Here is a 22,531-nt window from a genome sequence, read left to right on the forward strand (position 1 = left end):
TTTTAAAGATAAAGATTAAAAATTCTAAAGGATTTAAATTCCATTATTGTACAAAATTAATATTCATGATAGTCTCATTATCAGTTACACTACGAGCTACTCACATATTTATCCGATTGAGAGTTGAAAAAATTCTCAAACTTAATAACATGGAAAACACCATCATGCATATTCGGGGTATCGAATGCCCTACAATTCCATCAGAGCTGTATGCTTGAACAGAATCGGAGAATCCCTGCCATTTTCGTTCCTCTCCTTCATTCTCATTCTTAAAAAAAATTGGGGGAGGAGATTGCGAAAATAAACCGCCCGGATCTTTCAATGGGAATGAAAACCAAATTTCACTCCCCTCTGCTTTCCTTATCGCCATCGTTTCCATAATGTAATCAATGGCAAATTTTTACGTCAGTCATATTTCTCGTGCGTCACGGTTTCTCTCCACGTGTATGTAATCGGAACTAACAACTAAATAATACTAATGTAACACTAACTTTGTCAATGAATAAGTATTTTAATCAAAATTGGCAAATTAGCGTAGGAAACAATCGGAGAACCAGATTGCCAAATGAAAACTGGAAGGATGTTATTAATCGAGTCCGACTATAACAGTTAATGTTTGCTCATTTTAATGATGAGAATCTGTTCAATCACATAGTTATTTGTGCATACACGATAATGAACTTATTCTTTCATCTAAAGCAAAGAACGATCGATTGGCAAAAAATGCAGCCGATATTTGCGTATTATTACTTTCGTTACGCGAAATGAAACTAGAAAGATACAAAGACTATTATTGGAGTCGAATAGCGACTGAATCAACAAAGATACATCGATAAACCGATACTACGTGTACGTAGTTCGTATCTTTAATACTCGAGTTTGAAGATCTTTAAATACTAATGCTCTCCAATTCCATGTCGAATTTTTTAGTGTCTACTATAATATTATAAATCAAGTAAACCAGATTTATTTCATTCGAAACATGAAAAACTATAAGTGTAAAACTGTACATGAGAAACGTGATGAATAATTAGATTTTCAGCTGAACGTTAAAGTTTATTTAATCTATGAATCTTTCTTTTTGTTGATTTTATCTGATAAAGCTAAACTGATTATCTTAACATTGTTAAAAAGTTTCCGGCGATAATTATAGCGACAGATCTACATTTCTTGGATCAGTGCAAGCAAAGTGAAAGATATTTCGTGAAAACGTAGTATTGCCAGCATAATTATTTCGCGTAATGATTATTGATAAGTAAAGCATCGCGACAAATTTCGTTAATGCATCGTGGATGCTGCTGCAGAGGACACGCTATTCCGTAAACGTGAGAGTCAATTCAATCAATTGGCCGGTAGCACGCCTATTTGCATTTACCATCGGTCTCCGACAGAAACGCCGCAACAGACGAGCCGGAAATTAATGTGTGTTGGCTTGCTAATTGCTAATTAAAAACACTACCACGGCCGCGGCGACGATTGCGCAGGCGTGCGTCCTCACGACGATCGCATCAAAGGCAATGCATTCGGTCACCCAGATTCAAAAGGACAAAATTATTCTTCGAAACGAATTTGTCAATGTAGCCAGAAAAGACGCAACAAAGTAGACAAATGAAAGCTTACTGGATTTTCGATGCAAGATTTGGATCGACCGCCTTAGATGTTAAATTTGGAAACGAGAAAAATCACAATGCGTTTTTCGGTAACTAACAGCCCGCAGTCAACGGTGCTCGACTAGCCAGACAATATTATTAAATATTACGAACTGACCACTGACTGCGTTATTGGATCAATCGAGTCTCATAAACTCGCGATCCGACGTGTAACCAAACTGTGGCAGATCCTTTTTCCGAATGTGCGAACGCACGCTGGACGTTTATATTCAGAACGATATGTTCCCATTATTTGTGCACGAAGGGTCTCCCAATTTACCGCAAATAAGGATCGCGCGCTTGCCAAGTCCAAACACGTTTCACACTCGCGCACTCGCTGCCCTCATACGATTGGATTGTCAAATATTAAAGTGGCGAATTCTGAATTAGTCGGCTTGCCGTGAAATTTTTATAAATCGTTTGAACGCTCCGTACTCTGACCCACGCGAGGAGAGTTGTCAGAAAATTGTTTAAGGATGTAGGAATGGTCGACAATCGGAGATTACCCGTTAAAGCAGAATTATGCATGTGACCGTCGTAAAATACCATAGAAAGCGAAATATTTGATTTAGCTAAACTTGAGGTAATTTAATTCCATTATTTATGTGTATTGGCTCACTGATTATTAATTAAAAACACTACATGGCTGAACGCACTTTACAAATACTCTAGAATTTCTTAGACTAACTTCTTGAAGGGAGAATTGGAGGGAGAAAATAAAAGAACTATCTACAGCGTAATTTTCTGTAAAATTATAATTTAAAATACATTTAAATGGACTTGCACAGCAATTTTCGGTTGATCACATCCAGCCAGCGCGAACGGATTCACCGTTATTACCGTATTTGTAAGAAAATTTATGCGGCGTAATTTGTTATGCTAAATAAAATGCGCGATTTGTGAAATTGCCGGATGCGGACCAATGGGAGTTTGGCGTCTGGTAGTTACACGATCTTATCTAATGTACTCGGTCAGCAATTCTACAGCATGTCTGACAGTATGACGATTTAAATTTATCTTGTACACCGGTTTAAATATATTTTATAAGCGAATGCGTATGGAAATTGATCAGCAATTCGTTGAAATGAAGCAAGAGGTGATTATTATAATATTAATACATTTTGCGATATATATATATACTTATTAAGAATATTGCAATAAAATTCCCAATTTCATGATAATTTCCATTAATATACACTTGATAAACAATTCTAATTAACAGATAATTTTTCTGACTTTTCGCAATATTAATGCGTAATATCTCATATGACGTAATATCTCTATAATGACTTCATCATATCCTCAAAAAATATTTTGATCGAGTATGCGAGAATTAATTGATGAAAAGCATTGATCGAGACACCGCGTTATATTATTGTAAAGAGTAGTCTCGCAAGACCATCGAAATTATTTTCACGCGATCCAATAGAGAAAATTCTTCATCCGTTTTCCTTTTCTTTTATTTGACCTCCGTGATACGTGAATATCTCAATTATGCAGTATTATCATTTTGCCATGAATGTGAAATTAATTTCCACTGTGAAACGATGAGTACGAATTTCACGTGGCGATGTTTTAATTATTTTTGCGATAGGACGCCGTGTTTTCTCCGAAAGTTGATGATTCAGCAGTCGAGGCGCACTCCTCCTCATTGAATCCTCATTTTCTTTCCTCTCGTGAGCTCATCCCATCGCCTCTCCTCACTTCCATTCTTTATTTCTAGGTACCAGGCCAATCGTCCTCGTCGATGGGAATTTTACGGTGTATATCGAGATTTGTGCTGTTGACGAAACTGACTGTCCCCGAAAGGAGATGACGAAGCGTATCTCTGAGTTTTATTATCCTTTTCTCTCCCTTCCTCCTTCTCCCAACCCCGTTCAGATCTCTTTCAGTAATTGTCTATTTGCCGATGAAAGCAGTCGGGCTAAGAAGAAAAAGATATTTCCGAGCAGTAGATGGGAAGAAAATGCACTCATCCGTCACACACTTTTTGTCTCTCACGAGAATTGCACGCACGACACGACGCGAGGATCCAATATTAACTCGCGATATTTAATGTGATTGAACGTGCGCGCGATCTATCGCAACTAACTTATGGCGGCAAACTTGCTGCTGAACAAAGCTGAGAGTACAACAGGCCTCGGTTAGACACATGAAAAATCTAAAACGGCTGCATCGCTCGAAGGATTGGCGGACGAAATGGAAACACAATGTTACGATCCGTTTTTTCTACAAAATGCATATTTCTCATACGTGCATGTGATGCGCAACGATCAGAAAGTACACACTCTCAGAGCGAGATACAAATAAATACATTTCATTCACGGTAGACATGTGTCCGCTTGTATCTTTATATATCTTTACGTGAACAATAAAAATAATGCCTTGAGATATAAATGGAAACATTGAACGCCAGGATAACTCCAAAACAAAGTTATTTTTTAAAATAATATCTCTAGTTGCTCGAGCACTCGCTTTTGCTTCAATTTTCAATTTTCAGCGATATTGAAATGTAGATTAGATTCGTTTCATGCACGTTAGGAAAACCATCTACAAATTCTCCTAACACGAAGAAAATTATAGACATAAATATTATAAATCATTATAATTATATTATCAGATATTACAAACCGAGATTGAGGGAACATAATCAATTTGCGATTACGAATCATGAAACGAAACTTAAGTCGTAACTCTGGTATCGTTATGCTCCTCGGCGGAATTTCAATTCTTGATGCGCAGTTACGACGAAGTCACAGTCTCCGATATCGTAGTATAATACAGCTTTAACACTGTCAAAGTGACGGAATCTCGCCGCAAAACGAGAATTGCGCAAGAGACCGTATCGTTGGCGCGCGAATTAATAATTCGTGACGCGAACGTACCAGCGTCGTAACCGCTTCGCATCTATCGCGCTTTGAGAGGCGCTTGTGTGAGCAGTACACATGTATGTATATACGGTATGCGTTACGTCGCACTGGCTTTTACTTTTGCCGCCAAGTAAACTCCTTGGCGAATTGTTTGCGCCATTATTTGACGCGTAAAATCTGCTTCATGCATGTTGAACTTTGTATTTTTAGTAAAGCTGCATTATGCTAAATAAGTAATTTAAGAAAGCAAATTTGAGCTTGGAGAGATTTATATTATTCTGTAATATTTATAATATATTTGTACTGTATTTTTGTTACACGATCTCGTGTGCCTAAAATGTAAAAGAAAAAATTTAAAAAACATTCCTGGATCTTTTTTCTTTTAGATGATACAATCTTTTAAATAATTCTTAGATATCTTTTATTGATATAAATCATTGGAGCATTTCATGCAATTTATTTAAAACTACTCAAGTCGTTCAGAACAATACACTAATTTTTATCATCACGTAAGTTACATTTTACAATGTAACGTTTCTTTACTCTGACGTCATTACGCAATAAATTTCAGCTAACAAATGAAAATCTCAGTTTTAGCATGGCTACATAGTGACAAAAAGATTGCGACGCTTTTTCTTTCGATGAATTTTAGAACACGCACGGATTGCGAGAACGATCACATGATTTTTGCGCGTTCCAGAACTCATCGACGGAAAAAGCATTGCAGTCTTTTTGCGATGAATTCTTGTGTACGCAGCCTCGCAGGATCGAAAAGTGTTATTAAATTCAGACTCGAGCGCAGCGCCTGCCAGTCGAAATATATGACATGACTGTACCTTTATCTCAAGTTTATTATACCGTGTTGATTTATGTAACCGGTGTAACGAACCTGCAATACAACGACGACATCCACATTCTAGCTAGCTGTGAAGAAAGTCGGACCATGTAAACACGAAGCTACCTGAAGACATGGAAAGAAATCAAACTCGACACGATCCTGAGAAATAACTTAATAACGAGTGTTTTCGCAGTAATCAGATGTGAAACTACTACGAACGCCCAAGAAAATGATAACGAATCGCACTTTGGGTTGTGTCCACTGACGAAAATGTCATCTGATATCAAAATGAAAGAAGCTAAATAAATATCGACTCAAGAAACAAGAGATTCCATGTAATAGCATATCATGTAAATAATTGGATATCAAACCACATAAAACAGGGGCTCGAGGGAAAGTAAGAATTGAAAGATGAAAATTGTCAATGGAGAATTTTGCATTAAAAATAAGAGGCTTTAGAGGGCAAGATATATTAGAAAATGATAGGGATCTCTTTACGAATTTTTCTGACGTTAAGTCGAAAAGAGAACTGAAGATTGGAGGAAGACATAAAATTTCACGATGATGATATGATTCAGCACGTCATGAAATATGCAAGAATACATAAATTCTAGAATTCCATAAATCAAGCCTCTCCGAACCATAAATCAGGAAATATCAGTGAGGCTGAAAATAATTGGATGTGCATCGCGATGCAACTGCATATGGATTCCCGGTATTATATTTTATCGGTTTAAAGTATCCATTTCGCTTAACAGATCGCGGCTGATGTATCGTACATTGTAAGTAACAACTCGGATAATTTCCTAATTAATTTGGACATAATGCGAGGTCGATCGAATGATAAATTGTTGCACAATTGCAAACTTTGCAGCGTGGTTAGCTGGAATCGCTACGAAAAGAGAAACTTTCCCGCGCTTTAATTTAACGCTTAACGGCATACATATGTGAACATGATGTCAAATAATCTTATTATTGAAGAAGCTCTGTCACAGAGCACATAATAAACATCGTTATGTTTTATAAGTTATATTCTGAATCTCGATATGAAGTAAGTACGTAGCTCTTATCAAGAGTTCACAACAGTTTGTTGTCAAATCGCATTGGTGAAAAAAATTAATCTTTTTACCGATACGAGGACAGAGGCTTTGATCCACATGTACTGTTTCAGTACTGTCAAAACAAAAAAAGCAACTAAAAATCTAACAAATTTTGTTCAAACCCCTAATGTTAGTTAAATGATCCAGCACGGTGCTATCAATTCTTTAGGCATGCAAATCCACGTGGACTCTAAAATCATCAACTCTTCTAATTTCTGTGAACGGCGAACTGTTGCGTCGGTGCGGCTAAGGTATCCGTGCATCCTTTGTGTCTCGCGGCACCCCTGGGTCTTCAATAATTAACCCTTTCATTGTGTACTCGATCTGCGCAGGGACGATCGCCGTAACAAAATCCTTGCCGTTAATGTTACGGCATTATCGCGGGACCATCACTTATACAAACCGCTCTACACGGCTCGCGCAACGATATCAGTGTATAATGGAGCCCTTGCAGCGACGACGTGTACACAACGCGATAATACTCGTACTTACACGACGCGTTACACGCATCCATGTTCATACGACTGCTGCATGGTCGTGTATCCGTTGTACACGCGCGCATGTGCGTGCACATACACGGAGAGAAGACGCGTGTGTGCGAGGGTTCTCTCGTTTGTATCGCTCGGGATTCACATGACGATGGTAATGAGACCTTTGCCAGAGGGCTTTTCGGCGCACAATGCAATTCCGCTCGTTACTGATAACGGGTCCCCGCAATTGCTCGTTACCTGGGCCTCGCCCTTTTTGGAGCTTCCACCATTTTTTTCTGTCCATCCCTGTGATTTTCACGGGGGGTAGTGTCCCGGCCGTTTCTTGTTACGCCGGATTGGAGGCCTTTGATGGGCAGCGTTGCGCTGGTACCGTCAAGGAGACCAGACAAACCTATGGTACGGAACAACATGGTGGCGATCCAATTCAATTCAATCTGGATTAATCTAACCATTAGTAAGGATAGATTGAATCGGAGTAAATGTATGGAATCAAGCTCAAGTTCCTTCATCCATTGTTAATAAGCTTTTAATTTTAAAACAAGAATAATTTTACAAAATTTATAAAAATCTTGTAAAACAAAGATATACATATATGTATTATATTATTAATTGCAGAATCCAGGTTTATTGCTTTAGACCTATTATTAACATAGGCAATTAGTGGTTCAAACGAATAGAGTCACAATTAATTAAGTCAATTAAGATTATTATCTGCAATCAAAATCCTCGTTGCATATCTCATTGTTCTAATCGAGAAATCACATTATACGGATATAATTCTTATTAGTTTCTCGTGTTTTCTGAAGAAATTACATAAACGGGGATACGAGAGCTATCTAAGCAAAGGGTGAATTGAGCGTTCTATGCTATGTGTAATTGCAATTACGTGCTGTTACTCGATACGCGCTTTGTATTGGCGAATCATGGCTGAATTCAACAATCCTGTTAATAGCTCGTAATAATGAATGCGATCGCCGTATTAACGACCGGTTTTATCAGGATGATATCGGGAAAATTTCTCTCTACAACATACTTTCCTTTTATGCAAAATCTCTCGCGAACAATAATCACCGTTTTTTGCCGCAATGTGCATACAACTTTCTAGTTTTTTAGTCTTCGTAAATATTTGTTGATATTGAATTGATATCGCTTGGAGTTGAAAAGAAGAGGGTCGAAGAATGTTTACGTGGGGTGATCTCTTTATTTCCATATTTCCCGATAAACTTGCTACTCGTTCGATCTTGTGGAAATTTGTTTTACCTTGCCGCTCATCCAATTATCGGTATAACGAACAAACATGCTGGACTTTTATTAGAATGCCGCAAGAACATCTCAAGTGCTTTCTTTGAAACACCAAACGGGAAATCCATCGATGAATCCGTATTAAAAGACTATATTATTTTGTATGTGTATCTTCACAGTTTTTGTTTTTACTTTACTTGCGTAATTCGACATTGCGTCCAGCACGGAAATAATATATGACATAATTTATTATTAAAATTTTAATAACAAACAATATTTTTGAATAGATGATCACACGAATCGATTTCCGCTATCAAAAATTAAACTCACTTCGAAACCAAATGCCGTTCATCCCCTAAGCGAGTCACGGAAATTGATCACTCCACGGTGTGTATTACATTCAGATCCGGACGATCGCACAAGTCGAAATCAGAAGCAGAAGAGGGGGGAGGGGGAGGGGGAGCAGAGGAAAGAGGAGCGAGATGAAGAAGGATATGATTAACGGGAGGAAGAAGGAGAGAGAGAGTGGAGGGTGGAGGATGCGAGAGTTAAATTAGTTTCCGGGGCAAAAGCTGGCTGCCGGCCGGTTTTCAGGACTAACCCGTGTATAATTCCAGAACAGCTCCATCAGGCCGGAACCCACGAAGAACCTTCCATCCAGACTATCCACCGTCTCCACCGTGCACCACACGAAGCATCCCCTAACATGTGTGCACCCACCACCTTCCCGGACTTCACAGGCGCTGCAGTTTGCGAAGTTAATTACCGTCGGATAATTGCACCCTATATGTCGTCCGTCTGATTAATGAGGCGCGGCTAGGCAAGGATCATCAAGGGATACTGCTGGAACCTTCGCTCGTCCCTCTTTCTTGTCGTCGGGGGACAGTTCGCAGTTTTCGCCTTAACGATTTATTAGTCCGTCCATGCCCGGCCACCGCCGCTTCATTACACCCTTTCGCGATCACTTTTTGCGTGAATTCTTTTTGAACGCGTTTTGCTTGAAACCGCGCTGAATTGAGTGTCTCATGGAGTTAACCATGATTTTGCGGTAAATACTTAAGCGCAATTTAAACCTTTAGTTTTACTCCTTCCATCTGAAGCTTTTAGTTAAATGCGAATAAAAAAGATCCCTGGACCAAAGACCAACTTTGCTTTCAGCGGAATAAGAGGCTGGGAGTTTTTCTTCATGGAAGTTTTGCGAGTTATTCATGAAAGGAATATTGAATTTTTTTTTCGTGCAAAATTTTACTTTTTATTTGCCGTCTTATAGCTGCTGTTGCATCCGGTTCAAGACCTGGACTCCTAATTTCCTTATACCTGCGGATCCTTGTATCCAAGATCCTACTACTGAAATGTGATTGCTTGTGGAGTTAGGAGAACCTAGATTAATTAATATTTGCGCAATCACGGTATTGCTCTCGGTTATCTCTGGAGGTTGTTCCGGAAACGATTCCTTCGAGGAATCCTCGAGAGGACACACAGGGTTCCACGGGAAGTGCCTTCGCGCGGCTTGCGGTTACCTTGCGCGAGCTTGCAAAGCAGCCGTTTTCCTCGACTAGAGCCCTTCTTGCTTGAAGAGGGAAACTCAACAGGATCTCAAAAGGCCGCCTGGAACGGCAGGAAAGCCTTGATTACCAACGTCGCGTCGCGATGTCAATTCCGTCCGATATGCACATCCTTAAGAGGACACTCTGTACACGCATAGCCGATCAAAGAGCGTCGATTGTTAATTAATTAACACCAAGAGACATACTTGATATCGTGGCGGGAAGCAAACTCGAGTTCGGGCGAATTATTGCGCTTCGACTCAACGTCGCAGATTGTATGTAAAATATGTGCAACTAATGTGTATGCGATTAACGTGACGGAAACCAAGGATAAAATAGAAAATGGAAAATTCTATAAATAGGTACAATTCAAGTGAATTTAATTAAATTAAACAAATCTGATCAAGTTTACTCTCTTGAAGAAAATTTATAAAATGTTGGAAGAAAAAAGGATTGAACAGAATCAAATGCGGCTTAAACTCATATTGCGCAACCTGGATGTTCTCATTCCTCTTGAATTGCGCCTGTTTAGACGAGCCAAATATGGGCCTCTGTAAACACCATATGCACTTTCATCTCGGCGATTTACGAAACCGTTATTGACAGCCGCTACCAGCGCTGGCTTTTGTAATTCATGATCCAGAAAAGCTCCAGCGAACTTTCGAAACGGCGACGGATAGAGGCCTGACTATTTGTTTCCAACGGGCACGACGAGTGTAACTGAACGTTTTCAACCGCAAAATGATGCTCGCGGCCGGGCATCGTGTAAACACGCGCATTCAACGCGGCAAGCCCCGTCTTCCTCTATTTTTTTATAGCCCTGCTCTGACATCCACGCTTTTGTTCTTCTTTTCCCGCAGGCCGCGTTTCCACTACATAAAGGCTCATTTTCACGTGACGTTGCGTCACAGTGTGTGATGTCGTACCTCGCTGCCACTATCTCACGAATCGTCACGATCGACAACGTCAAATACGTACGTGCGGGAACTGAAACGCGTATGGGTGCAAGAACAAATAAGAGATCTCTCTCTAAATCGACAAGGGACCAGCATCGCCGATCCAACTCGAATACAATATTATTACCACCCAAGTTTTATCCGCGCTTCACAAGGCATCACGGTGTTTCGCGCGCGCAGCGCATCTCCATTCATCGTCCCGTTATCATCCACACGCATCAGCCGAACTGATATCATACAGTCATCGTCTCGGCAACGACATAAAATTTACTGCACTGGCTGCAAAATTTACTGTTGACACAAGAGCGTTCTCACCCCCAGCCGGGAGATCTGTTATCCGCGAGATCGCGGCCATTAAGAGTGACCGTCACATGAAAACTGATTCGAGTTATGCTCCGAAGCAAGCGTCCACTTCTAATCTAAAAATAACAATGTATCGCGTTTTTAAGTTTTGAGCGGTACAAAGTATGTGATTTAAAATTGTAGTTGCACACTGCAACTTTATCTGCAGACGCGGATCTAATAATATTACGATTGATATTTCACGTAAAAGTTTACGTCGCAATGCAGATACCAGCATTGTGGATCGGTTTGAGGAATATCCGCACACGGAAATATCAGTAAGCGTTACTCTATGACACGGCTTAGGCGAGATGCCGGCAAGAGATACGGCACGTCTTTGATTGCGTTCCTTGGTTCGCAGCCACCACTTATTGTCCACCCCGTCTTCCCATCTTTGCCGCCACCCCTTTCGGCGCCAACCAACCGCGGGCTTGTCTCTCTTCCCTTCTGCTTTCTCTCCTTAACAGCGCAGCTATTTCTCTCTTGCGGTTTTTCTTTTGTCGACCCAGAAGAATCGCAGGGGTGGATTTAACCTTTTAAGAACTATCTTAACTAACTTTAGTCTTAGTCTCCGCGCAATAGTTTGTTCTGTTCTAAGTTCTAACAAGTTACTATTTGCGAATTATTTCATTAAAAATGAACATGACTGTTTACGTATTTAAACTAAATGTATTTATTTAAACTAAACATGTAATGGTTGATCAAATTATTAAACAAGGAATAATTAATTAAAATCACGTTAGAATATTAATTCTCAACTGTAATTTCATTTTTCTCAAGTTTGCACATTTCTAAATTTGAATATGTATAAAAACAATAATTATTCCAATTCTATGAGTTTTCTAATATTTTAATTTCTACGTTTATAAATGCGTTTATAAATAAAATGAAAGATAAAGAATGATAGTTGGGACGAGATTACGTAGAATTAAACAACAATAGTACGACTAAAGCAGCACGGAGGCACTTAGCTAATCTGCTCAAATAATGCAACCACTGCATACCACATATGGGACGCCGCTAACAACCCCCAAGAGGTGAAAATTTGCACGAGCGGCCCTGAGCGGAGACGGCGCGCTTAGAGTAAACGGAGGAGAGAAGAACGGAGAAGCTTTACAGAATTAAGGAGCCATTCGCCTTTCATTAACTCACTGCAAGCCCAAGGGAGGAGGGATATTCCCTTCGTGCTAACTCATCCCCGGTTTATCACTGCGCAGAGGAAAGCGACTGTCCCCGATAGAAGGACTGGACTTTTATCCTGCCACGAGGCCATTTACCGCCGTCGCTGCCGCTTGGCAAATAGGTAAACGAGATCCTTTCCGATTCCCCTGAGCTCTTCGGCCGCGATCTAGATTGCACTACTTCGTTAATCAAGACGATAGAACTCTCGCGACCTGCTCGCATTTTCCATCCCTTGCCCGCGTTTATTTTCCCCTCCGAACGTCTTCGAGTTTTAGATTAAATTTGAGGTAATCGGCAGCTCCTGAATCATTTTAATACTCCTTTAGAGAGAACTCCAATGAAGTAATTATAGTTGCTTAGTTAACGAGTCCTAATTTATTTTCTCGTCGAAGGAGGATTCATTGAGTAGAGCGTTTTACTGCTAAAGTTGCGTTCAAAAATAGACAAGTTTTACATACATAATAAATTGTCTCGGAAAATAACATTGAACGTACTTTTAATGATCTATTCTTAGAGAGACATTTTAAGAAATTGTTATACAAAAATGCCAAAATACAAAATGCAATAAACTACAGACAGACATAAAATACACAAATCACAAAACTAATATTTCCGTGCATATGAATAGCTAAACAAAAACAACAAGAATAAAATGTTCCATAAATTGAATAATTCTGAATATTGAGATTATCATATAAACATCTACATATAAACGTACATAAGATTTTTTTGACAGGTCGGCCATATACAGCGAGTTAATTTTTGCCGTCTCACCTGACAAGTCGCTTAAACCGCGCATCGATTTTTTGATGTTAAACTTACCGGGATCGGAAGAGGGATGCGACCTGGTGAGTCTGCAGAGTTGTAATGGCAGATAACGAGTATCCGCCCGCGGTGGTGACTTTGGTGGCGGCGGTGTCGCGCTGAGGAAACCACGCTGAAGTTCCCAGCCCACTTCCTGGATGATCGAAGCTTTCCTGAAGTACGGCGTCACCTCTCGCAGATACTTTACTGCAACAGGAGGACGTATCATTAGCGTCTTGTCGATCGGATCAGCAGAGAATAAACGTTTGTCATTAAGAAAACCAAGACCAATAGGAAAGATGGAATGGGGACAAATAAATATTTTTAAAAATTTAATTTTAATTACATATAACTAGTATTGCAAATTGCAGTTTATGTTTAAGATTTCAAAAAGAAATTATCAACTCTCCTCTTTACTTCTTTCCGAATTAAATTTTACTCTCGTTACAAAAAGAATGACTGTAGATTTGCTAATGGAGGAACATGAATCCTCGAACAAGGAAGAATAACACATATAATTTACATTATTTTACACTATTCGTATGGAGTCAAGTGTCCGCATGTTGAAGAACCTGTGAGAATTCGAGGCTTCGGGAATATTTCTTCTTGAGAAGCGCGCGGTACTGAAACGAAAGTCGTGTCGCGGAAATCGAGTATCGACCTTTTGAATTGCGAGGGCACCCCGCTTAGTCGACATCTTGTCGGTCCTATTACGCGAAATTTAATGGAGAACGCGCCGTCACGTGGCGACAGCAGCAAGACGGAGGTGGAATTCTGATGTATCGTATCCACGATGTGATCCAATATGTCCGCCATAACGCTTTACGTGGATAGTATGTACAACCCCGCATCTCTCCACCCATATTTACTTCCCTTTCGATCTCAAACGACATTTCCAGCTTAGGCTAACCCCCTTAATTGAATATATCAGCATTCATCAGCGTAGACACCCAATGTCTGATCCTCTGTTCTGATCGGTCTCAGTTTTATGAAAATTGTGAGGAATTTATCCGCCGATCAATCTGATATACATAATCTTCAATACATTTCTACGGTGCATAATATACACACCACAGATATTTTATAAATATTGTTAAGTAATATTTCGATCTCGCCTGGAATTATATAGCAAATATATATTTCGTGGTTTCAAAGGTATTTGTATTATGAAAATTGTCGGCAAACAGAAAAGTTCAAAAAATGGAGATATTCTTCACAATTATGATATTTTTTCTGCAAAATGTTAAATCTCCTGTTGCAGACACAACTAAAGCTCACCACAGACTAACTAATAACAGCCAGTCTAGTCAGTAGCAAAATTAGAGAAATCGGTCATCTCTTCCGTGTGCCCATCTATTCAATCACTCCACTAAATTACACGATAATGAATTTACGACACTTTACATTACGCCATGCCAAACGTTTCCATCGCGTTTGAAACCGAAGCAGAAGAATTTACTATTGACAAAGTCAGAAGAGTCATTAGAGAATTCGCTCGCGTTTATGGAATGAACGAGCAATCCCCGCATGTGCTAATCGAATATCCGCATATAATGTATGGCTTCAGAGTTGCGCATCGCTCGGGCATATTCTCCGGACGCGGGCAATTTCTGTTGCGGGATATCCCGCAGAACTAATTTCGCGCTGAAGCGGTTAACCCGGAGGATAGAACCGTGTCCACGGCCGAAGATCAAGCTCTCGTCCAACTTTTCATGCGCGCACGTAGCACCCCGCGACCACTGGCCGCCACCGTATGTCGATGCGCAACGTGTTTCTATTGAATTTATTTCGGTGCCCCTGGACGGTGCACATTGCTGATTGCGGCCGGCCAGGCAGACATTGGGACGCCGAAGCCGACGCAACGCGACGCTTCGCTTGCCAGTCACGTATTCCTGCATCATTTGCTATGGGTTTCATACCAGCCATAACTCTACGGATATATCCATTCCATGCTACCCCTTTCTACCCCGTTTCCTCCACTTCGGCCTCTCCTCTCTCCTTCTCCCCCGACGACCCCTCCTGCTCCTCCACCCTGAAATCCCGCGCCATAACTGTCGCGCTGAGGTTGCGTCCTCCCGGGCTCGCAGCTCTTAATCCGCCACGCATTCATCGAGCGAGGAAATGGCGTCGGAATTAATCAAGTCTCGCCTGTCGTCGTTAATTCGAGCAAAGGCCGCTAATTTTCATTCGCCAGCGAGCTGTTAATCGCGAAGCCGGCCTTTAACGAAACAGAATTCGCTACGAGATTGAATGGCATTGTGCCATGCCTCGGAAGCCGGTAAGCACGGCGCCACGGAGTGGCGTGACGGGATCGGTAAGCTTTGATTGAGCTTTCACGCAGATTTGTTCAATGACGATTGTAGCATCTACCAGACCCCTCGTAATTGCATTTAGATTCGGTATAATATATTCGGATGCCCGAAGTTCACGAGCGTTAGGTAACAGCCTGTTCAGCGCGTTCAACAGATTGCAAACTGAAGTGGCACACGCGTGTAATGTAACGTAATGTGAAAAATCCTTTGCCCTCATTACCCATGTTATTCCGCTGTCCACGTTTGCCTCTCACCGCACAAAAGCGAACTTTTCGTTCGCATACAGATGTATCAAACCGTAAACGCAAGGAACACGAAACTTGAGAGTAATATGCCGCAAGAACCCAATGTAAACCACGCGCGTAACGGCTTAAAGATGAAGACTCAAAGCCTGAGCGTTAAGCGTTCAGGATCCATAGTTGATCAAGCCAACTTTCCAACGCTGTAAAGAGCCGAGATTCGAACAAAACAATCATTGGTCCGCGAGGACCTGTGCTATTATGCGGCTCCGTCGGCGAGCATTCTGCTCGCATTCGCTGTCGAATCGAGCCGAAACGTTGGATAGCCGGTGCAGCGTTGCGAATCAATCGACCATAATCGCACCCGTTGAATCGCGTTCTCCCGTTTCCTGCGTCTGGAAAAAGCGTTTCGATGGTGGCCGCGCGCGCCGAATATAAATGGCCCATCTCACCCTTCCCTCCCTCCCCCTCGCCCTTCCCCGCCGAAAGCTGGCCTCCGCATCCAGGAAGGATGCCGTCGCGTCATCCTTGTTGCGGCCAGATAGAAAGCTAATAAACCGGAAGCCGGCTATCGCGCCCACTCGATAAATCGGCCATGGCTCGATCCCAAGATCGTAATTCGATCTTTATATAACGCGCCCTACCGAGGCACCGTAATGAAAAATTCAAGTACCCGTGTTGTGTTTACGAGGTGAGAGCCCAATTATTCTTAATACGATGTTAATGTAATTTCGAATCTTCCGAGTCTCATTTCCGCAGCTTTTCGTTAATGAAAAATGTCTGTCAAATTCAATTTCTGATCTCCCGTACTCTTCACACGAAAATTAGTAGGTATAAAAAGGACGTCAGAGTATATTTAAGCGCTTAAAATGTAGCTATAATATTATCACTTTATATTCTTGCATAACAAGAACTTTACCCTATCCTTTTCATTATTAATTCCATTTTAAGTAAAATCTGCATCGTATTTTTATTTTATTTAGACATCTCTTTATCTCTGTCTCTCCCCCTCTTTCTCTTTCCCAAAACGAATGTTGTAACTTGCACGGATAAAAGAGAAGACAATATCGCGGAGAACATGTCTAGCCGCTCGTCCTGGGACCAATACTCGTTTCGAATTCTCCCGTTGCGATTGGCAACAGGATCCTGCGAACTCTTACGAGGCGAGAACCCATTTCTTTCTCCACGACGCGCCCACCGTAAAGCCTCCAGGAATTTCTCTCAAAGGATCCCCCATGTACCGAAGCGTTCCCGATGCGAGGCAGATTTCTCGACAGATTTCTGGGTCCCGGTAAATCCTGACAGGACCGCCACATGAGCCACTTGGGAATAAAACATTAACTCGAAAGTCCTCTTTATGTTTTTCCTTTTCCTTTTCTTTTTGGTTTCGACGATAGATAGGTAGATAAAGTTCAGGAAAACGAATCTTTCCTCTCCTCTCAGCGAAAGCGTTCGCTTCCTCGCATTAATCCTTTGAGGATCCTAACAAGATAGGATTGAACGTGATATAATAATCTGAAAAAACGCATGTTAGATAATCTTTTTCCTCCCATCCACACACGATCAACGCATGTTATATAATCTTTCTTCTCCCGTCCACGCATGATCAAATATACATCCATTCGTGTTATTATATACACTACTGATATATCCGATATATCACGTGACAAGCAAGCATAAATACGCTAGTCGACGAAGCGTGCCATTTTTGCGCTTTTTATAATCGTATACCGCTTTCATGGACTTCTACCTGATGCGCCACTTTTCAGCTGCGTGTATGTACGTGTAGAGGAGAAAGGGAAGCGCGCTGGCAGCTGTGGTGCAAACGTTTTCAGAAAGAAATTCGCACACATTCTCCCGTTTTCCTCTCTTTCGTAAATCTTGGATCCTCATGATTTATTAGCGCGATATCTAACTCCTCACGTTACCGGAATAATCGCACTCTACGAGATGCGAGAACAGTTGTCGGCAAGAATTACGAATTTTCTAAGAATATAAATAAAGTCCAATGAAATAGCGAGCCGTCTCCGGACAGAAATAATTAAACTCCATCAAACTTAATTTCGATCAGCAATGAAACTTTTGATGCCAATTGTTCTCCAAACGAAAATTTTCCTCGCAGAATTGCGTTTACTTTACTTCGTTATTCGCAATTCGACGTTAATATAATGAAGAAGGTGTTACGAAGGAGATCGATAAACGCGATTCTCCGATAATCAGGAAGAGCAAGTTTTGTCTGGAAGCGCTCTAAGAAGATGCAAGGATCAGCCTTGATGCGAAAGCGTAGATACATTCGCGCATCTAAAGGATCTTTCGAGAATCTTTCTCATCTGAGTATCATACGACTACTTGATAGCTATGGCGAAAAGAGCAGATTTCTTGGGCGGTTTTTCGAACGTAACCGCTCGCCCGAGAGCAAAAATCTGATGGAATCAGCCGTTCTCCTTCGGGAGCGTTGCCGGGAGAACGTTTAATCTAGTAAAGGCGGGTCTGACGAATAATTCACCCAACCGGCGATACGAAGGAAACGAGGGAAAAATGCACGTCGGCGAAAATCGAGCAAATAAAGCTTAAACGGTGCAAGCTTTAAACGAAAGGATTGGTATGACGTGTCGTATTGTAGATTGAAGATAAAGCGTTACAAACTAGCCATTGTATTGCACGATAACTGCTGTAGCACTGAATCAAATACGAAATCTTTAGACTAATTGTTTTCAGTGTTTCAAGTAAGAAACAAATACAATTTAAAGTAATTTGATAGCAGTCTCGAATTTGTCGATGAATCTAAAATAAGCAAAAAGTAAATCTGCAAAATGTACCTTAATAAAATTATAAACTATTTCTTAATAGAAGTAACTGAATTCTATCAAGTTTAAATGCAATTAACGAAAATTTTATCGAGGTCAGTCGTACCGAATTTCGATAGCAAAATATTTATACACCGAAATATTAATATAAAATATTATGGTAGATATAGCTAATACTAATAAATAATACGTTATATTAGATAAGCTAAAACCAAAAGTAGAACTGCGTACATTTTCTGGCAGAAAAAAGCAACGTGCCTTTTTCATCCTTGGCTTGAAATATGGATTGGCATTCGATTTTAGGGTTTATCGGCAGGAATTTACGAGAGACTCGTTATCTTCTATCACCGAGAGTCATTGAAGACGAATGCAGAAGAACGATGAAAGTATTTGCGGAGCTTCCATGGATACACGTGATCTCAAGATTTTCTGAACCGTGAATAAAAAATGTAGGCTGCTTTATTTCAACGATCCGTCTCGCTATACACGCTCGATAAAACACTTGAATTTATGTGCCTCAATATTATCGACGCTCACGCGCATCTTCTCTCTATTTCTCTCTTTTTCTCCAAAAGCTGTAAAATCGCATGTTCATTTTGATGATAAATATTCGAAATTATCTTGCAAACTTTTGACAAAAGCCTGTTTCTCGAAGAATTAGAAGATTAGATTAACAAATTTCGTTTAAAAAAAGGACATTGTTTCTGATCATTAGGTTTCATTTAAAAATTGGTCAAAAAAAGTCTCTCGTAGTTCCTTGATTTTCTAAAAGTCCTGAAAGGAGTATTTTTACAAAGAGCGCGAAAAAAGGCTCGCACGATCTTTCACCCTTGTGCTTTATTCGAAGTATTATTTCGATGCTTGTTCGCGATCGAAAAAGCGCTTTCGAAAACGATATGATTTACGTCAAAGGATTCTGTCACGACGTACACGAAATGGCACCTTCGCGTGAAAAGGGTATTTTCTCGGCACACATGGCGGCGAGCGGCGGGTGTAGGAAGGACCGCTACCACCTGTCGATCCCACTGAAACGCCCGAGGGATACCACCCTCATGTGAGCGAGCGAGCTAGCGAACGGCGAGCGATCGACTTTATTCCCTTATTCCCGTAGAGAGACCCCGGGCCCTTCGTGCCAGCCCGGGCGTCACGTTATGCTCGGACGGACGTACGAATCCCGAGTATGTCGATATCCCGAATTTGATTGTCGATCCTGTTCTGTCAACAACCGGGCATTACTCGCGCATTCGCATTATTAGATGACGCCTGGGTATAAAGGCCGCGGAATGGAATATTCTCGCGTGTGACCGACCGAAGGGTGGCGCGAAGGGTCGCGCTTTGATACAGATCGGAAATTCCACGATGCCTGGTGCTGTAACTGCGTGGCTCGTTTTCGTCCGTTCGTGCCGAGACGAGACAGTGAAATAATACATTCGTTATATCAGATATATCAGAAATTTTTTTCGGGAAATCGGAAAAGCATGAAAAAATAAAATTTTTTGTACATATTGTATTTTGTTTCTAATTTGACATCTTGTCAATTTTGTAATTTATTCACTGTTTCCGCTGTCTCCGTGTCAAGAAAGAAAATATCATGTATGAATTGTAAATGTGTATTAATTATTGTTAACTACATTGACTATCACGCAACCAATCGATTTTTCAAGATGGTCTGAATGAAACGCACGATAATCGATCTCCGTCTGTTGCAGAAAATATTTTTAATATCCGGCAAATCCTTATTGCCTTCATTTCGCGCTAGAAATATACAGCGTGACCTGAGAAAAGTATAAGTTCGTATTCTTTCACAACAAATGCAGTCTCCACTCTACTATACAATATATTATACACTACATTATATAATTAACTTACTATTATTTGTTATTACATTAATAATAAAAACTAGAATTCTTTTTAGTATCTTTCTCTCGTATTTTTTATTTTCTGAGGGAATTTCTGTTACCTCGGAGACGGAGACCACGACCAAACGATATTATTATTTATTCAATATTCTTTCCTGACCGACTAATACATTTACATTCTCCATATATATTGTAACATATATCTTCTATTATTTTCCATCGAGTCTTTGATTAGCATATTTTTTTATATATGTGAACTAGAGCGTTTTTATAACAGGAAAACAGTCAAGCATATTTAATCCTTTTGTATATTTAAAAAATTTTTCCGGAGAGGAAGTTATCTTTAAATTTTGAATGCGACTTCAGCTAAAATAAAATTACGCTGATCATAAAATAGTCTTTTGGAAACGGACAAATTCCGTCTAAAATTACTAATGTTACTCACACAATACAACACGAGCGTAGATTATTAAAATGGTCGACCTAAAATAAAATTAATAAAATAAAAAATCAGATAACTTCAATATATCGTAGTTGTATCGTGTTATGTAATGTACATTAATCATGGATGCCTTTCTGGCGGCGCTTGTATCATCATGCAGACGCGACATAATTTCAGTTTATAGCTAAAACAAGGATGATTTTTGTTTACGGGACCATCTTGCTCCTTCTCTTTCCTCCGCTCATCCGCCGAAGAGGCTCTCAAAAGCCGAGTTTTCTCTTGGCGCCTTTGGGCCATCATCAACACTAACGCCGATGCTTTAGACTGCATCTCCTCGCCATTTTCCTCTTTCATCCTCTTCTTTCCTCACCTTTACCATCTTTTCCAGAGGCTTTTTTCTCCTCCATGAAGCTTTCTTGTCCGCCAAATTGTTCCGGTTGTAAAACTTTCCTTCATACCGCGACGGAACAATGCCAAACACACACGCGAGTAGAAGAGATAGGGGCAGCATTGAAATATTCAATATGATGGCTGTGCGGAAATGTTTGTGATCATTATTCTTCCGTGTTCAAACGGTTCTCTTCAATTTATTTCGTGTCCAATCATTGCATCAGAGACATGTCATTGCAATCATTAATATTTCATCAAACTTAAGTTCGGAATATTTAAAATTTTTCCAATTTTCAACAAAGGAAAAAAAATGGACAATACGAAATATTTTAAGTCTGGGTGTCGAGCAGAAGAATTGAAGAACTCATGAAGGAAAGCGTGTTTCTTAGCACGAGTCACTCACGTTAAGGATGTCGGGCGATCCATCAAAAGTTGAAAGAAAATCTTCCTGTGGCATGTGTATCCAATCCACTCGGCTCTCCGAGAGTTCAAAAGGCAAAGTTGACGGTAATAAAATTAACAAGCAGTCAGCTAGTCTACTCTCTCTCTCTCTCTCCTCGCGTCAACCCTCCTTCATTTTCATCCCTTCGCGTTTGCTCGAGTTCTTTCACAGTCTACATCGCTCACGAGCACCCCTCTACTTAGGAAGTGAGCGCGCGCCACCCTCGCTTCGACTTCATGGCGTTGCACGGTACTTAATGATCACCGTGTACGGAACGACGGGTAAAAAGAGACAGAGAGACGATTAAAGTCTGGAATACTGTGAGCTAAACGTTAGCCAGAGGCAATGTGTAAGAAAGAAGAATAAGAGTGAGGGTAAAAAACAAGAGTGAAGGGAAGGAGAGAGAGAGGCAGAGCGGAAGACGACTGAACAGACGTGGCAGAGAGGGATGATAAAATATGGGCCAGGTCGTGGATGGTGGATGCTAATAATCATAATAAAGGCGAAATAAGAGAAAATGGGACTCGGGAGAAATTCACAGGCTTGTAATAAATTCAGGACGGAACAGGCGTTCCATTTGCGGCTAAGGACTCGACAAAGGGCAGGGAGAAATAAAGAAACACGCGGCTGGCCATGAAGGACTAAAGTGACGCTTATATAGACCTGCAAACGTACGTTATATCATTAGCTAATAACACTCGTTCAAATACTCAGAATTAATTAACTAATATCACGGTTTCACGAACATTACAGCTGATTATTTTATTGAACTAAGAACAAAATCGATCAGGAGAATCGAAAATTACGGCTTACTGTCTTTCTAATAAAATCCCCTGCGAAATCGACATCTTGTAAGAACGTAGCACAGAAGTAGGCAGCTTTTAAGAAATCCTCACAATTTGTGGCGACAGGCAGCGTAGCATCGAGGGGAATAAAGCGCCGAAGATCGGAAGTTGGCTTTGCTGTAGCTACCACGCGATAACCAGCGCGCCAGGGAACGACAAAAGTGTGCGTGATGA

General features: G+C 40.6%; 1 protein-coding gene across 1 annotated transcript in view; it reads right to left on the reverse strand.

The window, feature by feature from the left end:
• LOC105279890 (beta-1-syntrophin) overlaps positions 1-22,531 on the reverse strand; it is a 214,487-nt gene that overhangs the window by 87,261 nt on the left and 104,695 nt on the right. The window contains exon 3 of the mRNA XM_011339993.3: positions 13,040-13,228. Coding sequence (XP_011338295.1) covers positions 13,040-13,228 — 189 coding nt within the window. The remainder of the gene's footprint in view (positions 1-13,039; positions 13,229-22,531) is intronic.

This window comes from Ooceraea biroi, chromosome 7, assembly GCF_003672135.1.
Source record: "Ooceraea biroi isolate clonal line C1 chromosome 7, Obir_v5.4, whole genome shotgun sequence".
In the NCBI taxonomy this organism is placed as follows: Eukaryota; Metazoa; Arthropoda; class Insecta; order Hymenoptera; family Formicidae; genus Ooceraea; species Ooceraea biroi.